Genomic DNA, 15,773 nt, shown 5'->3' with positions numbered 1-15,773 from the left:
AAGGCCCATCAACTTGAATGTTTTCCTTGTCTCCCTGCTTTATCACTCCTAATTTGACTAGTCAGATAGTTAAATCAACGTGTGTTTGGGTGATCAGAAACATTTGACAACAAGTTAATACTGCAAATATACACAATCTAAGTTATTACAGTTATCAAGCATGGTTAAGTTGTTTTAATAGGGAGAGAAGGAAACACTAAGCATTCAGGAGGGTGCGTAACCATAACACTGAACTATGTTCCTGTTCGGCTCTTCCATGAAGATGTTACATTTTTCATTTTCGTTCTTTCTTCTTAGATTAAGCTTCTGGATTCATCGCCGGTGATACTGACACATAGCGAGTGCTCCTGTGTGGCAGGCGCTGTTATGTGCAATCACACAGTGGCACTGCTCTTCCAAACAGCACACTACTCACAACTCAGAGTGCCGGTTGTCCCCCCTGTGCATAGCTGCACGGAATCTGAACAGCAATGGCACAAGCCACGGACAGTGGTAATTTAAATGAGGTTAAAGTTTTTGAATTAGTCCATGTTTACATATGAACAGCAACACCATCCATAGTAAATGTGTCTTCTGTTAGGGTGTGAAGCCAGGACCCATCAACTCCATGATCTTCACTAAGCCGGTACCAAATAGGATGGCCCAGACTGGAGTACGGTAATTACATTTGTAAAATTTGGTTTCACGTGTTACAAATGTATGTTGCTATTTTTTTCATACATACATGTGTCAGAATAGGTATTAATTTACATACAACATTACACTTTCTGAAGACGGCTAACTCAGTCATGTACATATACATCCCAGCCTCTAACTTATGCACCACTGTTTTACACCTTTTAGTTTTTAGTTTAGTTGTTGTTCAGTATAATAACCTTCTCCCTTACATTATTGTCATTGATGTTTTCTTTAGGAGTGGCTTCTACAGAGGCATGGTGGGTCCGTTACCAGATCCCTGCTTGTTCAGAATAACGGAGGCATATGCAAAATTTAATATTGAGGACAGGCCACTTGTGACCACAATGAACATGAGACCTGACAAGCCCCTTGTGGAAAGTGCCTTTGGGCTGGTGCAGGAGGGCAGTGTTCTGTCATATCAGCAGCCGGTTTTGACAACCCGGTACATCACACTACACCGCGATGCACCACCAACACCGCACTTGCCTCTGGAGGGGTATGACATCTTGCCATCAGATTGTGTGTTTGTGTGCTCAGAAGAAGAGCTTCTGCATCTGAAAAGCTTGTCTGTAACTCTGGAAATGGCTCACAAAATAGAGGAAGCTACACGTGAGCAAAGCTCTTTGTCTGAGTGGCATCAGCTCCGCAGGCCCAGAGTGACTGCCTCTAGGTTTCGGGAGGTGTGTCACGTCAGAGGCCAGAGCTCGGCCGAGTCACTAGCAGAGCGTATATTGAAGGGAACAAGGCAGACAGCAGACATGAGGAGAGGAACTGAGATGGAGCCTGCAATAGCAGCAGAGTATAGTAGGCTAATGAATGTTAACTACTCACCCTGTGGTCTGGTCATTCACCCCATTGCCCCCTGGCTTGCTGCATCTCCTGATGGTGTTGTTTTTGACCCCAATGAATACCCCCAGTTTGGCTTCGTCGAATTCAAATGTCCCAATGTACAAAACTTTATTGACTGCAAATATGTGCAGATGGAATGTGGTACCCCTAAACTAAAAAAGAGCCACGCATATTACTGGCAAGTGCAAGGACAACTGCTCATCAGCGGGATGCAGTGGTGTGACTTTGTTGTGTGGGCACAAGAGGACTACCTAGTGCAAAGAATATACATGGATATAGATGTGCACAATGCAATCAGAGAAAAGGCAGACTATTTCTTTTTTTTACATATATATGCCAAGATACCTGTGTTTGAAAAAATGAACAGTGAAAACAGCAAAAAGAAAAACAGATCCTTCAGGCTGGCTGGAACAAAATAACTGTTTTATTTTCAATATATTTCATGAATTCTTTTGTTGTTACATGTTACTTTTATGTGACATCAATAAACTGTTATTTAAGCAATGGCATCAATTTAATTTTTAAAAACACACATTAAAACGTTGAATTTGTGCAGAACTTATTTACATGGTAAGTATTTAAAACTCCATGCCTAGCATACTGATATACATTTAGACAATAACTGAACTGTAGAAAATGACAAATGGTATTTTTGATGTTCCAAAAGCTCAATGTCACTTATGATTTTAAAACGATTTAGTGATTTACTTTATAATTTTGATAAACAGTTTTGTTGAATCTGAATAGTAATATAGTATTATAATTAAACAGTATTATTAACATTAAACATTTGCAATGAATTTGAATTATCAATAACTGAAACTCAACTATCGGCACTCAAGTACCAGTTCTGTAATCAAGTATTGTCAGCTGAGAAGGAAGAAATTCAACTGTAGTGGCCTCAGCTGCAGGTCATTTTCCATAAGTTACTGGCACTGGTGTCTTGGGAAAAATCCATCTTGTCTCACTTAACCCATTTTTTAACTAATGCTGTGTTCTGGTAATTTGACAGCATACATGCCACTGCAAACAGTTGGTTGATATTATAAACATGTGACATGGTAATGATGCTATCAAAAAGTTTGTTCTGTTTGATCCTCCTAATGACTCGCTCCACATATACCCTGAGTCTGGCTATGGCCTGCGTCTCCTTAACCTGGTATGCTGGCATCTGCTTCTGCTTAGATAGAAAAGGTGGGCAGTACACTTTGCATTTACAACAATCAGTGATTAGGAAGCCCTTATCTACCATCACTGCCATGTCTTCAGTCAACTTCTCAGCAATGCCTGATTGTTTGAATAGTTCCTTGTCACTAACCGAACCAGCATACAGATTAGAGATGAATGTCACTGGACCATGTGGAGCTATGCCAACCAGGGCTTTCATCGTACAGTGGGATTTGTACGAAGAGTACATTTCACTTTGGAGAAGTGGTGAGGATGGTGTCTGACACCTCAGCTCTGTACAGTCAAGGATCATCTGGGTGTCTGAGAAATCTTTGAATTCCTCAGGGAGGTAAGCTTGCACTTCTTCACGTGTAAGCCAGATGCACTGAGACCCCAGTGCAGTGGCAAGAAAATTTGTCCATGTTGCAATAATGCGGCTCACTGTGGACTGGTGTATGTTAAATCGGTGTGCCAGGTCCCTCTCCTTCAAACCAACTGACAGGAAAACCAGGAAAAGAAAAAACTCATCAATTGGCTGTAGCAGCTGCCTCTGGAAGGTGAAAACAAAAGGGAAAATGTTACTCCTTAAGCTATGAACTAGTAAAATTATGCTTTTCTTGGCTAAATGTTTTGTAATGGTTAGGCATACCATACTGTACCATGGGGTAAACAATGAGGTGCTGTAGTGCACAGGTGTATGTATGTAAAGGATACTGAGTCTAGCATACATACACCTGTGTATGTATGCTACTGTACATAAAGTAATGTTATTGTACATAAATACAATAACATTACACCTCTAGTTCTAACTACCAACAAACCCATAACCTACTGTTGATGTGCGTGCAGGTGTCAACAGTTCTTCGTTCCGATTGGCAGCTGACTTGGCTCTTGAAACCCGGATCATTTTATAGATGCAAGGCTCAATCAAAACCCAGAATGCCATCAAATGATCATAGCTTGGAAATCTATTCACGAGAGAGACATACATCGTGTCAATCATTAATTAACATTACACACTGACATAAAAATAATGTGAACTGTGACAAATATGCTAATGGAATGCTGTATAAAATAGTCTGATTAAGAGTATTTGGTGTTGTATTTTATCTGTAGCATTAGGATATCGTTTAAATACTAAAGCATCTACATAAAACATACAATCAGCAGAGAAAAAGTAAATTTCTATTTTGTTTTCATTAAGACAGGAAAAACTTTCGAAATTTAACTGATGGTGACCTTGGTATATTTTAAACAGTTAGCTTGAATAGAACTTAGGTGTACCTGGTATAGAATCGGATGTCACTGTCGGAGCCAGCAAAACGCTGTAACCCAAATTCTCGCTGGACACGTAACTCCTGTATTTCCTTCCTCAGAGTCTCCACGTCTTTGGACAGGTCTTCTGCAGCTGATGCAGATATGTCCAATGCAGACGGCTCAGGGACTGAGCAGTAGTCATGATCTCTTGTAAGACTGTGCTCTTCTTGATCGTCAGGAGGAACTAGTTCAGGGCGTCGCTCCGTTCTCTCCCAAACACTACGCCGCGGTGGTTCAACTTTATAGCCATTCCACTCAAAAAGTGTTGGTACAGCACCTTTAATAAGCCTCCTTCGACCATCGAGGGTTGTTGGCTCTATGAGTTGATCACTGGCAAAGTGTCTGCAGCAGACCCTGGTGTGAGAGGTAATCGTGAAATGATCCCGGCGTATATTTAACAGCCATTGTCTTCTCAAGTCGGAATGGGTCGGAAAGGCATGAAAACTTAGTATGCCGTTAAATTTGGCTGAAGCTGAACAAAGTGGGACACAGCAATGCTCGGAGTATTTCTTCTCCTGTTTTTGAAAATGTTCTGTTTTAAATACTTTCCTTTTTATACTCATTCTGAAGCGACATTAGCATAGCTACCGATAGATAAGCAAACGTACCGGAAACGCACAAGCGGTACTATTTGGAAACGGAAATACGTCACATGCCCTAGTGCAAGTAGTCTATTACTGAAGTTAACTCGAAAAAGGGTACATAAACATCGATGATATTGAGAGTAACTGTACGTTATTTCTGTGAGATGATTATGATTAATTTTTTCTCCAATGGTTAAAATTTGATTAGTGAATAAATCCATGAAGTCATTACTATTTAATGTTAAAGGAATGCTTGGTTCATCATATATATATGTGTGTGTGTGTGTGTGTGTGTGTGTGTGTGTGTGTGTGTGTGTGTGTGTGTGCGTGTGTGTGTGTATATATATATATATATATATATATATACATATATATATATATATGTGTGTGTATATATATATATATACATATATATGTACAGGGAGTGCAGAATTATTAGGCAAATGAGTATTTTGTCCACATCATCCTCTTCATGCATGTTGTCTTACTCCAAGCTGTATAGGCTCGAAAGCCTACTACCAATTAAGCATATTAGGTGATGTGCATCTCTGTAATGAGAAGGGGTGTGGTCTAATGACATCAACACCCTATATCAGGTGTGCATAATTATTAGGCAACTACCTTTCCTTTGGCAAAATGGGTCAAAAGAAGGACTTGACAGGCTCAGAAAAGTCAAAAATAGTGAGATATCTTGCAGAGGGATGCAGCAGTCTCAAAATTGCAAAGCTTCTGAAACGTGATCATCGAACAATCAAGCATTTCATTCAAAATAGTCAACAGGGTCACAAGAAGCGTGTGGAAAAACCAAGGCGCCAAATAACTGCCCATAAACTGAGAAAAGTCAAGCGTGCAGCTGCCAAGATGCCACTTGCCACCAGTTTGGCCATATTTCAGAACATCACTGGAGTGCCCAAAAGCACAAGGTGTGCAATACTCAGAGATATGGCCAAGGTAAGAAAAGCTGAAAGACGACCACCACTGAACAAGACACACAAGCTGAAACGTCAAGACTGGGCCAAGAAATATCTCAAGACTGATTTTTCTAAGGTTTTATGGACTGATTATATCTAGCTGGAGAAATACCAAGGGCTCAGAGAAGAGCTCGAGAGGATGTGGAGGGTGAAGGTAACGGTGGTCCCCGTGGTAATCGGAGCACTAGGTGCGGTGGCTCCCAAGCTAGGCGAGTGGCTCCAGCAGATCCCGGGCATAACATCGGAGATCTCTGTCCAGAAGAGCGCAGTCCTGGGAACAGCTTAGATACTGCGCAGGACCCTCAAGCTCCCAGGCCTCTGGTAGAGGACCTGAGCTTGAAGGATAAACCGCCCGCAGGGGCGTGCTGGGTGTTTTATTTATATATATATATATATATATATATATATATATATATATATATATATATATATATATATATATATATATATATATGTACACTACGGACGATACCTACAACCACGATTACCGACACTAACAAGCTGATCTACAATACGGCAGCAGTGATCAGTGAGATGCTTGGCTACAAGTTGAACAGCCACAAGGGGCAGTACCCTCCATGGAGAAGGAGGCTAGAGGGCAAGATCAAAGTAGCACGGAGGGAGGTTAGCCAACTAACGGAGTTGCAGAAAGGTGCGACAACGAAGGTGCATAAGAAATACAGCAAGCTGTCCATACCTGAGGCCTTGGAAACTGCCAAGCAAAGACTCACAGCCTTGGCCAGCCGCTTGAGGAGGTACACCAGAGAGATAGAAGGCATGAGAATAAACCAGCTGTTCTCCACAGAACCAGCAAAGGTGTACTCTCAGTGGCAAGGGAACAATAAGAGAACAGCACCACCAAGGCTGGAGACGGAGCAATACTGGAAGAGCATATGGGAGAAGGACGCAACCCATAACGGCAATGCTCAGTGGCTAGTGGATCTGAGGGCAGACCACAGCGACCTCCCTGAACAGGGTCCAGTAACCATCACAGTGGCAGATATCCAAGAAAGGGTCTCCAGTATGAAGAGTTGGACAGCACCAGGGCCCGACATGGTTCACGCCTACTGGCTAAAGAAGCTGACTGCACTCCACGAGCGTCTGGCAGCACAAATGAACCAGCTGCTAGTTAACGAGAGACACCCGGAATGGCTAACCGAAGGTCGGACGGTCCTGATCCCCAAGGACCCCAAGAAGGGACCGGTCCCCTCCAACTACCGACCAATAACCTGCCTCAGTACTACATGGAAGCTCCTGTCAGGCATCATATCGGCTAAGATGAACAGGCACATGGGTCAATACATGAGCGGGACACAGAAAGGGATTGGCAAGAATACCAGAGGCGCAAAACACCAGCTACTGGTAGACAGAACAGTCAGCCGAGACTGCAAGACCAGACTGACCAACCTGTGCACTGCCTGGATTGATTACAAGAAGGCCTATGACTCAATGCCCCACAGCTGGATACTGGAATGCCCAGAATTGTACAAGATCAATGGGACCCTAAGAGCCTTCATCAGGAACTCAATGGGGATGTGGCGTACAACACTAGAGGCCAACTCCAAGCCCATAGCACAAGTCACCATCAAGTGCGGGATCTACCAAGGAGATGCTCTGTCCCCACTGCTGTTCTGCATAGGCCTGAACCCCCTCAGTGAGATCATTAACAAGACTGGCTACGGATACCGACTACGGAACGAAGCAGTTGTCAGCCACCTCCTGTACATGGATGACATCAAACTGTATGCCAAGAGTGAACGAGACATCGATTCACTGATCCACACTACCAGGCTATACAGTAATGACATTGGAATGTCATTCGGACTGGAGAAGTGTAGTCGGATGGTAACAAAGAGAGGGAAGGTAGTCAGAACTGAGGGGATTGAACTACCAGAAGGCAACATTGCAGACATAGAGGACAGTTACAAGTACCTGGGGATCCCGCAGGCGAATGAGAACCATGAAGAGGCCGCTAGAAAAGCTGCAACCACCAAGTACCTGCAGAGGGTCAGGCAAGTCCTGAGGAGTCAGCTGAATGGTAAGAACAAGATCCGGACCATCAACACGTACGCCCTGCCCATGATCAGGTACCCTGCTGGGATAATAGGCTGGCCAAAGGAGGAGATAGAAGCCACTGACATAAAGACAAGAAAGCTCCTTACCATGCATGGAGGGTTTCACCCCAAGTCCAGCACCCTGAGGCTGTACGCTAAGCGGAAGGAAGGGGGCCGGGGACTGGTGAGTGTCAGCACCACAGTCCAGGATGAGACAACGAACATCCAAGAATACATTGGGAAGATGGCCCCAACTGACCGAGTGCTCAGTGAATACCTCAGGCAGCAAAAACCCAAGAAAGAGGAGGGAGACGAGGAACCATCATGGAAGGACAGGCCCCTGCACGGTATGTACCACCAGCAGATAGAGGAGGTGGCTGATATCCAGAAATCCTACCAGTGGCTGGACAAAGCTGGACTGAAAGACAGCACAGAGGCACTAATCATGGCAGCACAAGAACAAGCTCTGAGCACAAGATCCATAGAGGCTGGGGTCTATCACACCAGGCAAGACCCCAGGTGCAGGCTGTGTAAAGATGCCCCAGAGACAATCCAGCACATAACAGCAGGGTGCAAGATGCTAGCAGGCAAGGCATACATGGAACGCCATAACCAAGTGGCCGGCATAGTGTACAGGAACATCTGTGCCGAGTATAACCTGGAAGTCCCGAGGTCAAAATGGGAGATGCCCCCAAGGGTGGTGGAGAATGACCGAGCTAAGATCCTGTGGGACTTCCAGATACAGACGGACAAAATGGTGGTGGCTAACCATAGTGGTGGTAGACAAACAGAAGAAGACGGCCGTAGTGATCGATGTAGCGGTTCCGAATGACAGCAATATCAGGAAGAAGGAACACGAGAAGCTGGAGAAATACCAAGGGCTCAGAGAAGAGCTCGAGAGGATGTGGAGGGTGAAGGTAACGGTGGTCCCCGTGGTAATCGGAGCACTAGGTGCGGTGACTCCCAAGCTAGGCGAGTGGCTCCAGCAGATCCCGGGGATAACATCGGAGATTTCTGTCCAGAAGAACGCAGTCCTGGGAACAGCTAAGATACTGCGCAGGACCCTCAAGCTCCCAGGCCTCTGGTAGAGGACCCGAGCTTGAAGGATAAACCGCCCGCAGGGGCGTGCTGGGTGTTATATATATATATATATATAGTTTTTAGTTTGTTTTTAGTTTTAGCTATTTTAGGGGGATATCTGTGTGTGCAGGTGACTATTACTGTGCATAATTATTAGGCAACTTAACAAGAAACAAATATATACCCATTTCAATTATTTATTTTTACCAGTGAAACCAATATAACATCTCCACATTCACAAATATACATTTCTGACATTCAAAAACAAAACAAAAACAAATCAGCGACCAATATAGCCGCCTTTCTTTGCAAGGACACTCAAAAGCCTGCCATCCATGGATTCTGTCAGTGTTTTGTTCTGTTCACCATCAACATTGCGTGCAGCAGCAACCACAGCCTCCCAGACACTGTTCAGAGAGGTGTACTGTTTTCCCTCCTTGTAAATCTCACATTTGATGATGGACCACAGGTTCTCAATGGGGTTCAGATCAGGTGAACAAGGAGGCCATGTCATTAGTTTTTCTTCTTTTATACCCTTTCTTGCCAGCCACGCTGTGGAGTACTTGGACGCGTGTGATGGAGCATTGTCCTGCATGAAAATCATGTTTGGCCAAACTGGTGGCAAGTGGCATCTTGGCAGCTGCACGCTTGACTTTTCTCAGTTCATGAGCAGTTATTTGGCGCCTTGGTTTTTCCACACGCTTCTTGCGACCCTGTTGACTATTTTGAATGAAACGCTTGATTGTTCGATGATCACGTTTCAGAAGCTTTGCAATTTTGAGACTGCTGCATCCCTCTGCAAGATATCTCACTATTTTTGACTTTTCTGAGCCTGTCAAGTCCTTCTTTTGACCCATTTTGCCAAAGGACAGGACGTTGCCTAATAATTATGCACACCTGATATAGGGTGTTGATGTCATTAGACCACACCCCTTCTCATTACAGAGATGCACATCACCTAATATGCTTAATTGGTAGTAGGCTTTCGAGCCTATACAGCTTGGAGTAAGACAACATGCATGAAGAGGATGATGTGGACAAAATACTCATTTGCCTAATAATTTTGCACTCCCTGTATATAATTTAGTGTAGTGTAATTTTAGCTTGCTTTCCAGATTGGTGTGGTCTGCTTTTTAAACAATCCCAGTATGGAAAAGAAAGAACTGACAGCTGGAGCATCTCAAAAAACAGATTTTAAAACTCACCAATGGAAAAATTAAAGGCTACAATAATTTGTATGTCGATTTGTTTATATCTATTTATAGAGCTCCATTTCATTTTAGCGAACACATTTTATCTATTGTCACATAAGATCCTGTTTGACCTGAGACATGAAAAAATAACAAACATAATGATTTACTTCCATTTTATGAAAAGTACTGATGATTGCAAGAAAATCGTAACAGCTAGGATTTATATATAACAATAACAACCATTAAATCCCACATTGTTGTGAGAGGAGAAAGACAGGATAAAAGACATGCTGTGGAAGAGAGCCAGAGATTAATAACTAGTAAGGTGTAAACACATTGTGAGAAAGGTGATTGAAGAAGAAACACTCAGTGCTGTAAGATAATTACACTTCACAAGATATCTTGGAATAAGAAAAAATATCTAGACTTTAGACAAGTGAGAAATATCTTAAAAGAAGTGTTGAGACACTCGTTCCAAGTACTTTATTAAGTCAAATAAACTCAACACTGGCCCATCAATGCTTCTTTCAGCATCACTTCTTTCTCACTTTGAGAGGACGATTATTGTGGTCACCAGTCTTTCACAAGGGTAACAACCATTCTCACTATTGATAATTTAGAATCAATCAACCAATTAACCTAACTCAGTTAAGTGCATGTCTTTGGACTGTGGAAGAGAGCCCATAGGAAGAGGCCCAAGTCAGATGGTGGAGTCAAACCCAGGACCTTCTTGCTGTGAAGTAGCAGTGTTAACCACTGCACAATTTTCTTGACTGTGTGTTAAAGTTTGAACAACAAAAGTTTAAGTGTGGGAATTATTACTAAAAATGGTTGTAAGATAACAGTGTCATCTCAAACAGTTTGTTGGTGATATGCATGTAAAGTAACAAATTTTATTATTTATAAACTAAATAAGAAACAAAAGACATTCTCAAAACAAGATTAATAATTTTATTCTTTGTGTTCTTAGTATTTCACTGAATCAGCATTCACACCAATAATAAACAAAATGACCAACAGCAATAGCATATATTGCTTTGGAACAATCCATTAACTTGCTTCATGAACAGTAAAATAAAAAATCTAGATCCTAACTAAATGACATGTCTTACCATACCTTATTCAATAAAACTTAAAAAAATATAAATTAATTTAGAAAGAAAAGATGCAATATTGTGTCAGACTGGCTGTTTGAACGTTTCTTTGCTTCCACAGGTGGATGTTCAGAATCCATCGGTGGGTTAGTCTCGGGGGCAGCACATACTACCCTCTGCCCCTTCAACATCCAAAAGACACCATCTGACTATGACTTTCTACTTCCCCAACCAGGTAGCCCTCCCTAACAGTGCATGTACCTTCTCTCACTCAGCCATAGCTTCCTGTGCATGTCAGCTGTTTCATGCTGCCTGTCCTGTCTGTGTTCCTCCTGCAGACATGACAATGCGTCTGTGCCGTTTGCTGTGCTAACTATAAGTGCCCTTTGAAAAATGTTGTATAACTCATTGTTTTTGTTCAGTAAACACAAATGATTACTATATAACACTGTACGGTTTTTACTAAGCTAACTACCTTTAATTTAGTAAACTCCCACCGTAAGGGTGTGTTTTAACTGATGAAACTGTGTCGTACTCAGGCTCGGACATCTGATTGCTGCCTTTTATAAGTTTATTCCACAACCATAAACTAACACCAGTACAGTAACCGTGCCTTTACAGAAGCCAGGTAATCAACTGAAAGACACAAAATAAAACAACCATACAACATTAACAAAGCAACACTATTAATGACAGTACAGTTTAGTAATAGTCATATTTATAGCTTTAACACGTTACTTGGTTAACAAAGAAACTCACCAGCTCGGCTTCATCAGTCATAACAGCGATATCAATGAAAAGAAGATCCGGCAGGTAGGATCTATGAGCGGCCGTTAACACGTACCATCCCAGACTTAGATAAATCACTCCGTCTTAAATAAATTTGTCATTTAAAGCAAATATGAGTCTGGCTGATAATAAATCACAACAAACAAATTGGCATGTTAGTAATATGGGAAAAACCCACACCTCCCACTTGGGCTACGTGCCACAATAACCAGTAGCAATAAACACCAATATAGAAAACAAAAAGTCTTATAACAGTGTTTTAAACAGGTTGGGCCTGGTCCCCACACCCAAGAGTCCCCAATCTGCAAGTATTTCTTGGGTACTCAGGGGGATGAACCACGTTCCTCTTGCTCCTCTACTGGCAGTAACACCACTGGCAGTTATGATTTTAACCACCTCTATTTGAACTTTACCTGACAAACGTCCCTGTGGAGAATGGTGGAATGACATGGTTCCCTGTCCTTCCTTGCCTGAGACCAGTTGATGGGACGACTACAACAAATCCTTACTTTGACATCTCGAACAACACCTAGGTGATCCGGATCTGCCTCTTCCACGCGGCCCAGCTTGAAACGACCCCTAAGTGCGTTCTGATCTGCCACCCAGACAAGGTCCCCAACAGAAACATTTCTCACCGGGGCATGCCATTTTTGCCGAACAAACAGGTGCGGCCCGGCCAACTGACTCCAGCGTCTCCAAAACTTGTCCACTTCCACCTGGACTGCACGTAGACGACTGAATGGGTAGGCAGGGAACTCAAAACCCATGTTGTCGCCCCTGGGCCCTGCCCGACCCAACAACAAAGAGTTTGGTGTCAACACATCTACAATTTCTTCCTGAATTTGAGCTCTGGCCCCGATAGGCCTCTCATTGGTGAGGTTGGCCGCCAAATAGAGGAGGGTTTGGAATTCCAGAGCAGTCAAGTTTCCCTCCTCACCAACGTTACTCAACGCCCTTTTCAACACGCGAACAGCTGCCTCTGCTGCTCCATTCCGGTGTGGGGAGTCCGCTGGACTAAACTCCCACATCCAGTCAGACCCAACTACGGCTGCCTTTCTTTGGATCTCTTCTTTGTCGATACTCGCAAGGAAATCATAGAGCTCCTTCAGCGCAGGTTTAGCTCCCACGAAATTGGTCCCCTGGTCAGACCAGAGTTTCTTGGGGTGACCCCTCAGGGCAGTAAACCGCTGGTATGCCTTCAGGAAGCCCTCAGTTGACAGATCTTCAACTATGTCTGCATGAACGGCTCTTGAGGCCATACAGCTAAAAACCACGCCCCAAACTTTCTTCTTCACTCGTCGTCTTACTGAGTCTCTGACAAAATATGGACCAAACAAGTCCAAAGTAGTGTACTCAAAAGGGGCTGCTGGCGTAGTGCGTACGGGAGGAAGATCACTCATCACCTGAGTGCATAGCTTGGCCCTGCACTTTCTGCAACTTACGCACGAATCAATCACCTTCCGTACGATCCTGGGACCTTGAACTACCCAGCCCCTCTTCCTCATCCGAAGAAGGGTGGCAGAAACACCTTCGTGGTTGACACGATGGGCGTCCTCAGCGAGCAGAGAGCTTAACCGACACTTGTAGGGGATCAAAGGGACCCCGGACCTCTCCTCCTCAACGGATTGAATCCGGCCATAGCACATCAAGAGCCCCGTTGTTTTATCCTTGCGCACAACCAGGCGGTTGAGCGTCGTCGTAGGGAAACTCACACCTGCTTGAGCGGCAAGGCATAAGTCCTGAAATGCCTCTACCCGCTCTTGAGCCGCGGGCACCGCCTCCCACTTTAATCCTACAGCAGTCCGACCCCTGCCAGATAACCAAAAGCGCAAGGCTCTGTGGACATAAGCTATGACCCCACAGAGCTTGGCTAGAGAATTGAACCGTGAAAGATCTACTTGATTTATCAAGGCTGAACCCCAGCACTCCTTGATCCTGCAGACATTAGAAGCAACAGAAGGAGACCCCTTAGTCTCAAAAGATGTAACCTTGTTGCTGAATGGTAAGAGCTCCGGACTTACTCGGCCGCCGACCACGGCTTTGACGCTATCAAAGCCATCTGGAGTAGTCTGCGCCCTTTGCTGCGACCTTGTTAAGATGGCTGAAAAAGCCTTTCTTTGGAGTCGACTGACGACTTCTCTAGTCCCAGAGGCCACCTCTGCAGCTGACTTTATGGGCCATTCCTCTACTGGCTTGGTTAGGAACATGGGACCGGTCTGCCATGAAGAGTCCTCACCAAGCTGCTCAGGGGAACATCCTCTTGTGACCAGGTCAGCCACGTTGAACTGGCCAGGAAGCCACCACCAGTCGGTCACAGGCCCAGCCTTCTGTATCTCTCCCACTCGATTGGCAAAGAAGGTCTGGAACCCGTAACTCTCCCGTTGGATGGCACCTAACACAGTCTGACTGTCCAGAAAATGGTACCAACGATCTATTTCCAACCGACTGTACTTCAGAAAGTAACCTTTCAGGCGAGTGGCAAAAACAGCTCCACAAATCTCTGCCTTGACAGCATCTCCCTTTTGTTCGATTGGAGTCAATTTGGCCTTGGACTCCACGAGCCGGGTCTTAACCCCTCCAGATGTTTCCCAGCGCAGGTAGAGGACCGCTCCGTATGAGTCACAACTTCCATCAGAGAACGTGATCCCCCAGGGTTTACCCACCCAGCCGGATGGTGTAATACTCCTGGGAAAGGTGATGGTACTCAGCCGCGCGTACTCCTCAAAGAGCTTGATCGCTCTCCCACGTAGTTCACTAGACAGCGGCTTATCCCACGTATCCTTAGTCAGTATCCCGGCCTCCTGAAAGGCTCTTCTGACAAGAATAACACCTTTCTGCTTCAGGGGCGTCGCCAGACCAAGGGGGTCATAGAGCCCTGCTACCTGACTTAGAAGCATACGGCAGGTGAGGGGATTTGGCGTCTTCTCCCCTATGTTCTCTTCAGCGAGGTCTACTTGAGTACGCATCTTTTTCTTTCTTGCGGAGAAGTTAATAGCCACCATGAGGAAGAGCTTGTCTTCTTCCATGAGATAACCCACACCCAAGGCCTTGTTGTCCTCGGTCCGCAGCTGGTTGGGCAACATGATGGTTTCTGGTTCGGCAGGAACAGCACCTTGCCTCCCACTAAAGCCAGACCGCACCCAAGGTTTGAGGTAAAACCCACCATGCTTGAGAATGGTTTCAACCCCCTCAAGGATCTCGCTCAGTCTCTCAGGGTCGTTGTGGGACACAAGGATGTCATCCACGTAAGTATCCTCTTCAATGACACGTCTTTCTTCCACTCTGTTGACAAACTGTGGCAGAAGGGCAGTCTCTCGCATGGCAACCTGAGCGATACAACCTGCAGGCTTGTCACCCATGTTCACACGCACCACAGCATAATCCTTGATGTCCTCCTCCAGGGAATGCCTCCACAAGAAGTGGTGAACGTGCACCTCTTGATCCTCCAGCCATACAGAGTTATACATTTTGGAGACATCCCCTATTGCTGCATGCTCTCCCTCCCGGAAATGGAGCAGCACTGCCCTAATGGGATTCAGGACATCTGGGCCTTTCATCAAGATGCTGTTCAAACTAACACCTCTGTACACCTGGCTGCTGTCCCAAACGAGCCTCACTGGCGTGGTGTTGGAGTGTGGGTTGGGCGCCATCAAATGGTTTATCCACCACACGGCTCCTTTCCACTCGTCCAACACCGTCCGGGAAAGCTGGATAGCGGCCCCCCTAGCCAGCATGTCACACACCTGCTTAGCATAAGCTGCCTTCCATAATGGATCTTTCTCGAGGCGCTTTTCTGACTTCAGGAAAGTCGCCTCCACAGCTTTGCGGTTGTTAGGTAGGGTCGCAGGGTCCTCTTTCCAGGGATATTTAGCATCCCAATGGGGCTTGTCACTATGATTGTCACTCAGCTTGAAGGTTAGACCCCCTCTGATGATCTCCAACTCTCTTTCATCAGCAAGTGACATTTCTTTCCCTCCAGGGGCGCACTTCCCGCAGC

General features: G+C 44.8%; 3 protein-coding genes across 10 annotated transcripts in view; 2 read left to right on the top strand and 1 right to left on the bottom strand.

The window, feature by feature from the left end:
* cblb (Cbl proto-oncogene B, E3 ubiquitin protein ligase) overlaps nucleotides 1-15,773 on the top strand; it is a 175,568-nt gene that overhangs the window by 140,650 nt on the left and 19,145 nt on the right. For 7 of the 8 annotated variants that reach the window (XM_082549200.1, XM_082549197.1, XM_082549198.1 and 4 more), the window contains one exon: nucleotides 11,109-11,222. The exons of the other annotated variant lie outside the window; for it this stretch is intronic. In XM_082549200.1, coding sequence (XP_082405326.1) covers nucleotides 11,109-11,222 — 114 coding nt within the window. The remainder of the gene's footprint in view (nucleotides 1-11,108; nucleotides 11,223-15,773) is intronic. 8 annotated transcript variants of the gene reach the window in all.
* LOC309715803 (uncharacterized protein) lies at nucleotides 342-1,981 on the top strand. Its single transcript, XM_082549243.1, has 3 exons — nucleotides 342-492; nucleotides 581-657; nucleotides 914-1,981. The coding sequence occupies exons 1-3, from the start codon at nucleotides 367-369 to the stop codon at nucleotides 1,944-1,946; spliced, it is 1,236 nt and encodes a 411-aa protein (XP_082405369.1). The 5' UTR covers nucleotides 342-366; the 3' UTR covers nucleotides 1,947-1,981.
* LOC309715797 (uncharacterized protein) lies at nucleotides 2,412-4,686 on the bottom strand. The gene is made up of 3 exons (XM_082549218.1): nucleotides 3,979-4,686; nucleotides 3,527-3,662; nucleotides 2,412-3,244 (listed from the first exon to the last, which is right to left on the bottom strand). Exons 1-3 carry the CDS (start codon nucleotides 4,572-4,574, stop codon nucleotides 2,492-2,494), a joined length of 1,485 nt encoding a protein of 494 aa, XP_082405344.1. The 5' UTR covers nucleotides 4,575-4,686; the 3' UTR covers nucleotides 2,412-2,491.

The sequence above is a fragment of the Aulonocara stuartgranti genome, assembly GCF_965226115.1.
Source record: "Aulonocara stuartgranti genome assembly, chromosome: 10".
Taxonomy (NCBI): Eukaryota; Metazoa; Chordata; class Actinopteri; order Cichliformes; family Cichlidae; genus Aulonocara; species Aulonocara stuartgranti.
This window is presented reverse-complemented; position numbering and strand designations above follow the sequence as displayed.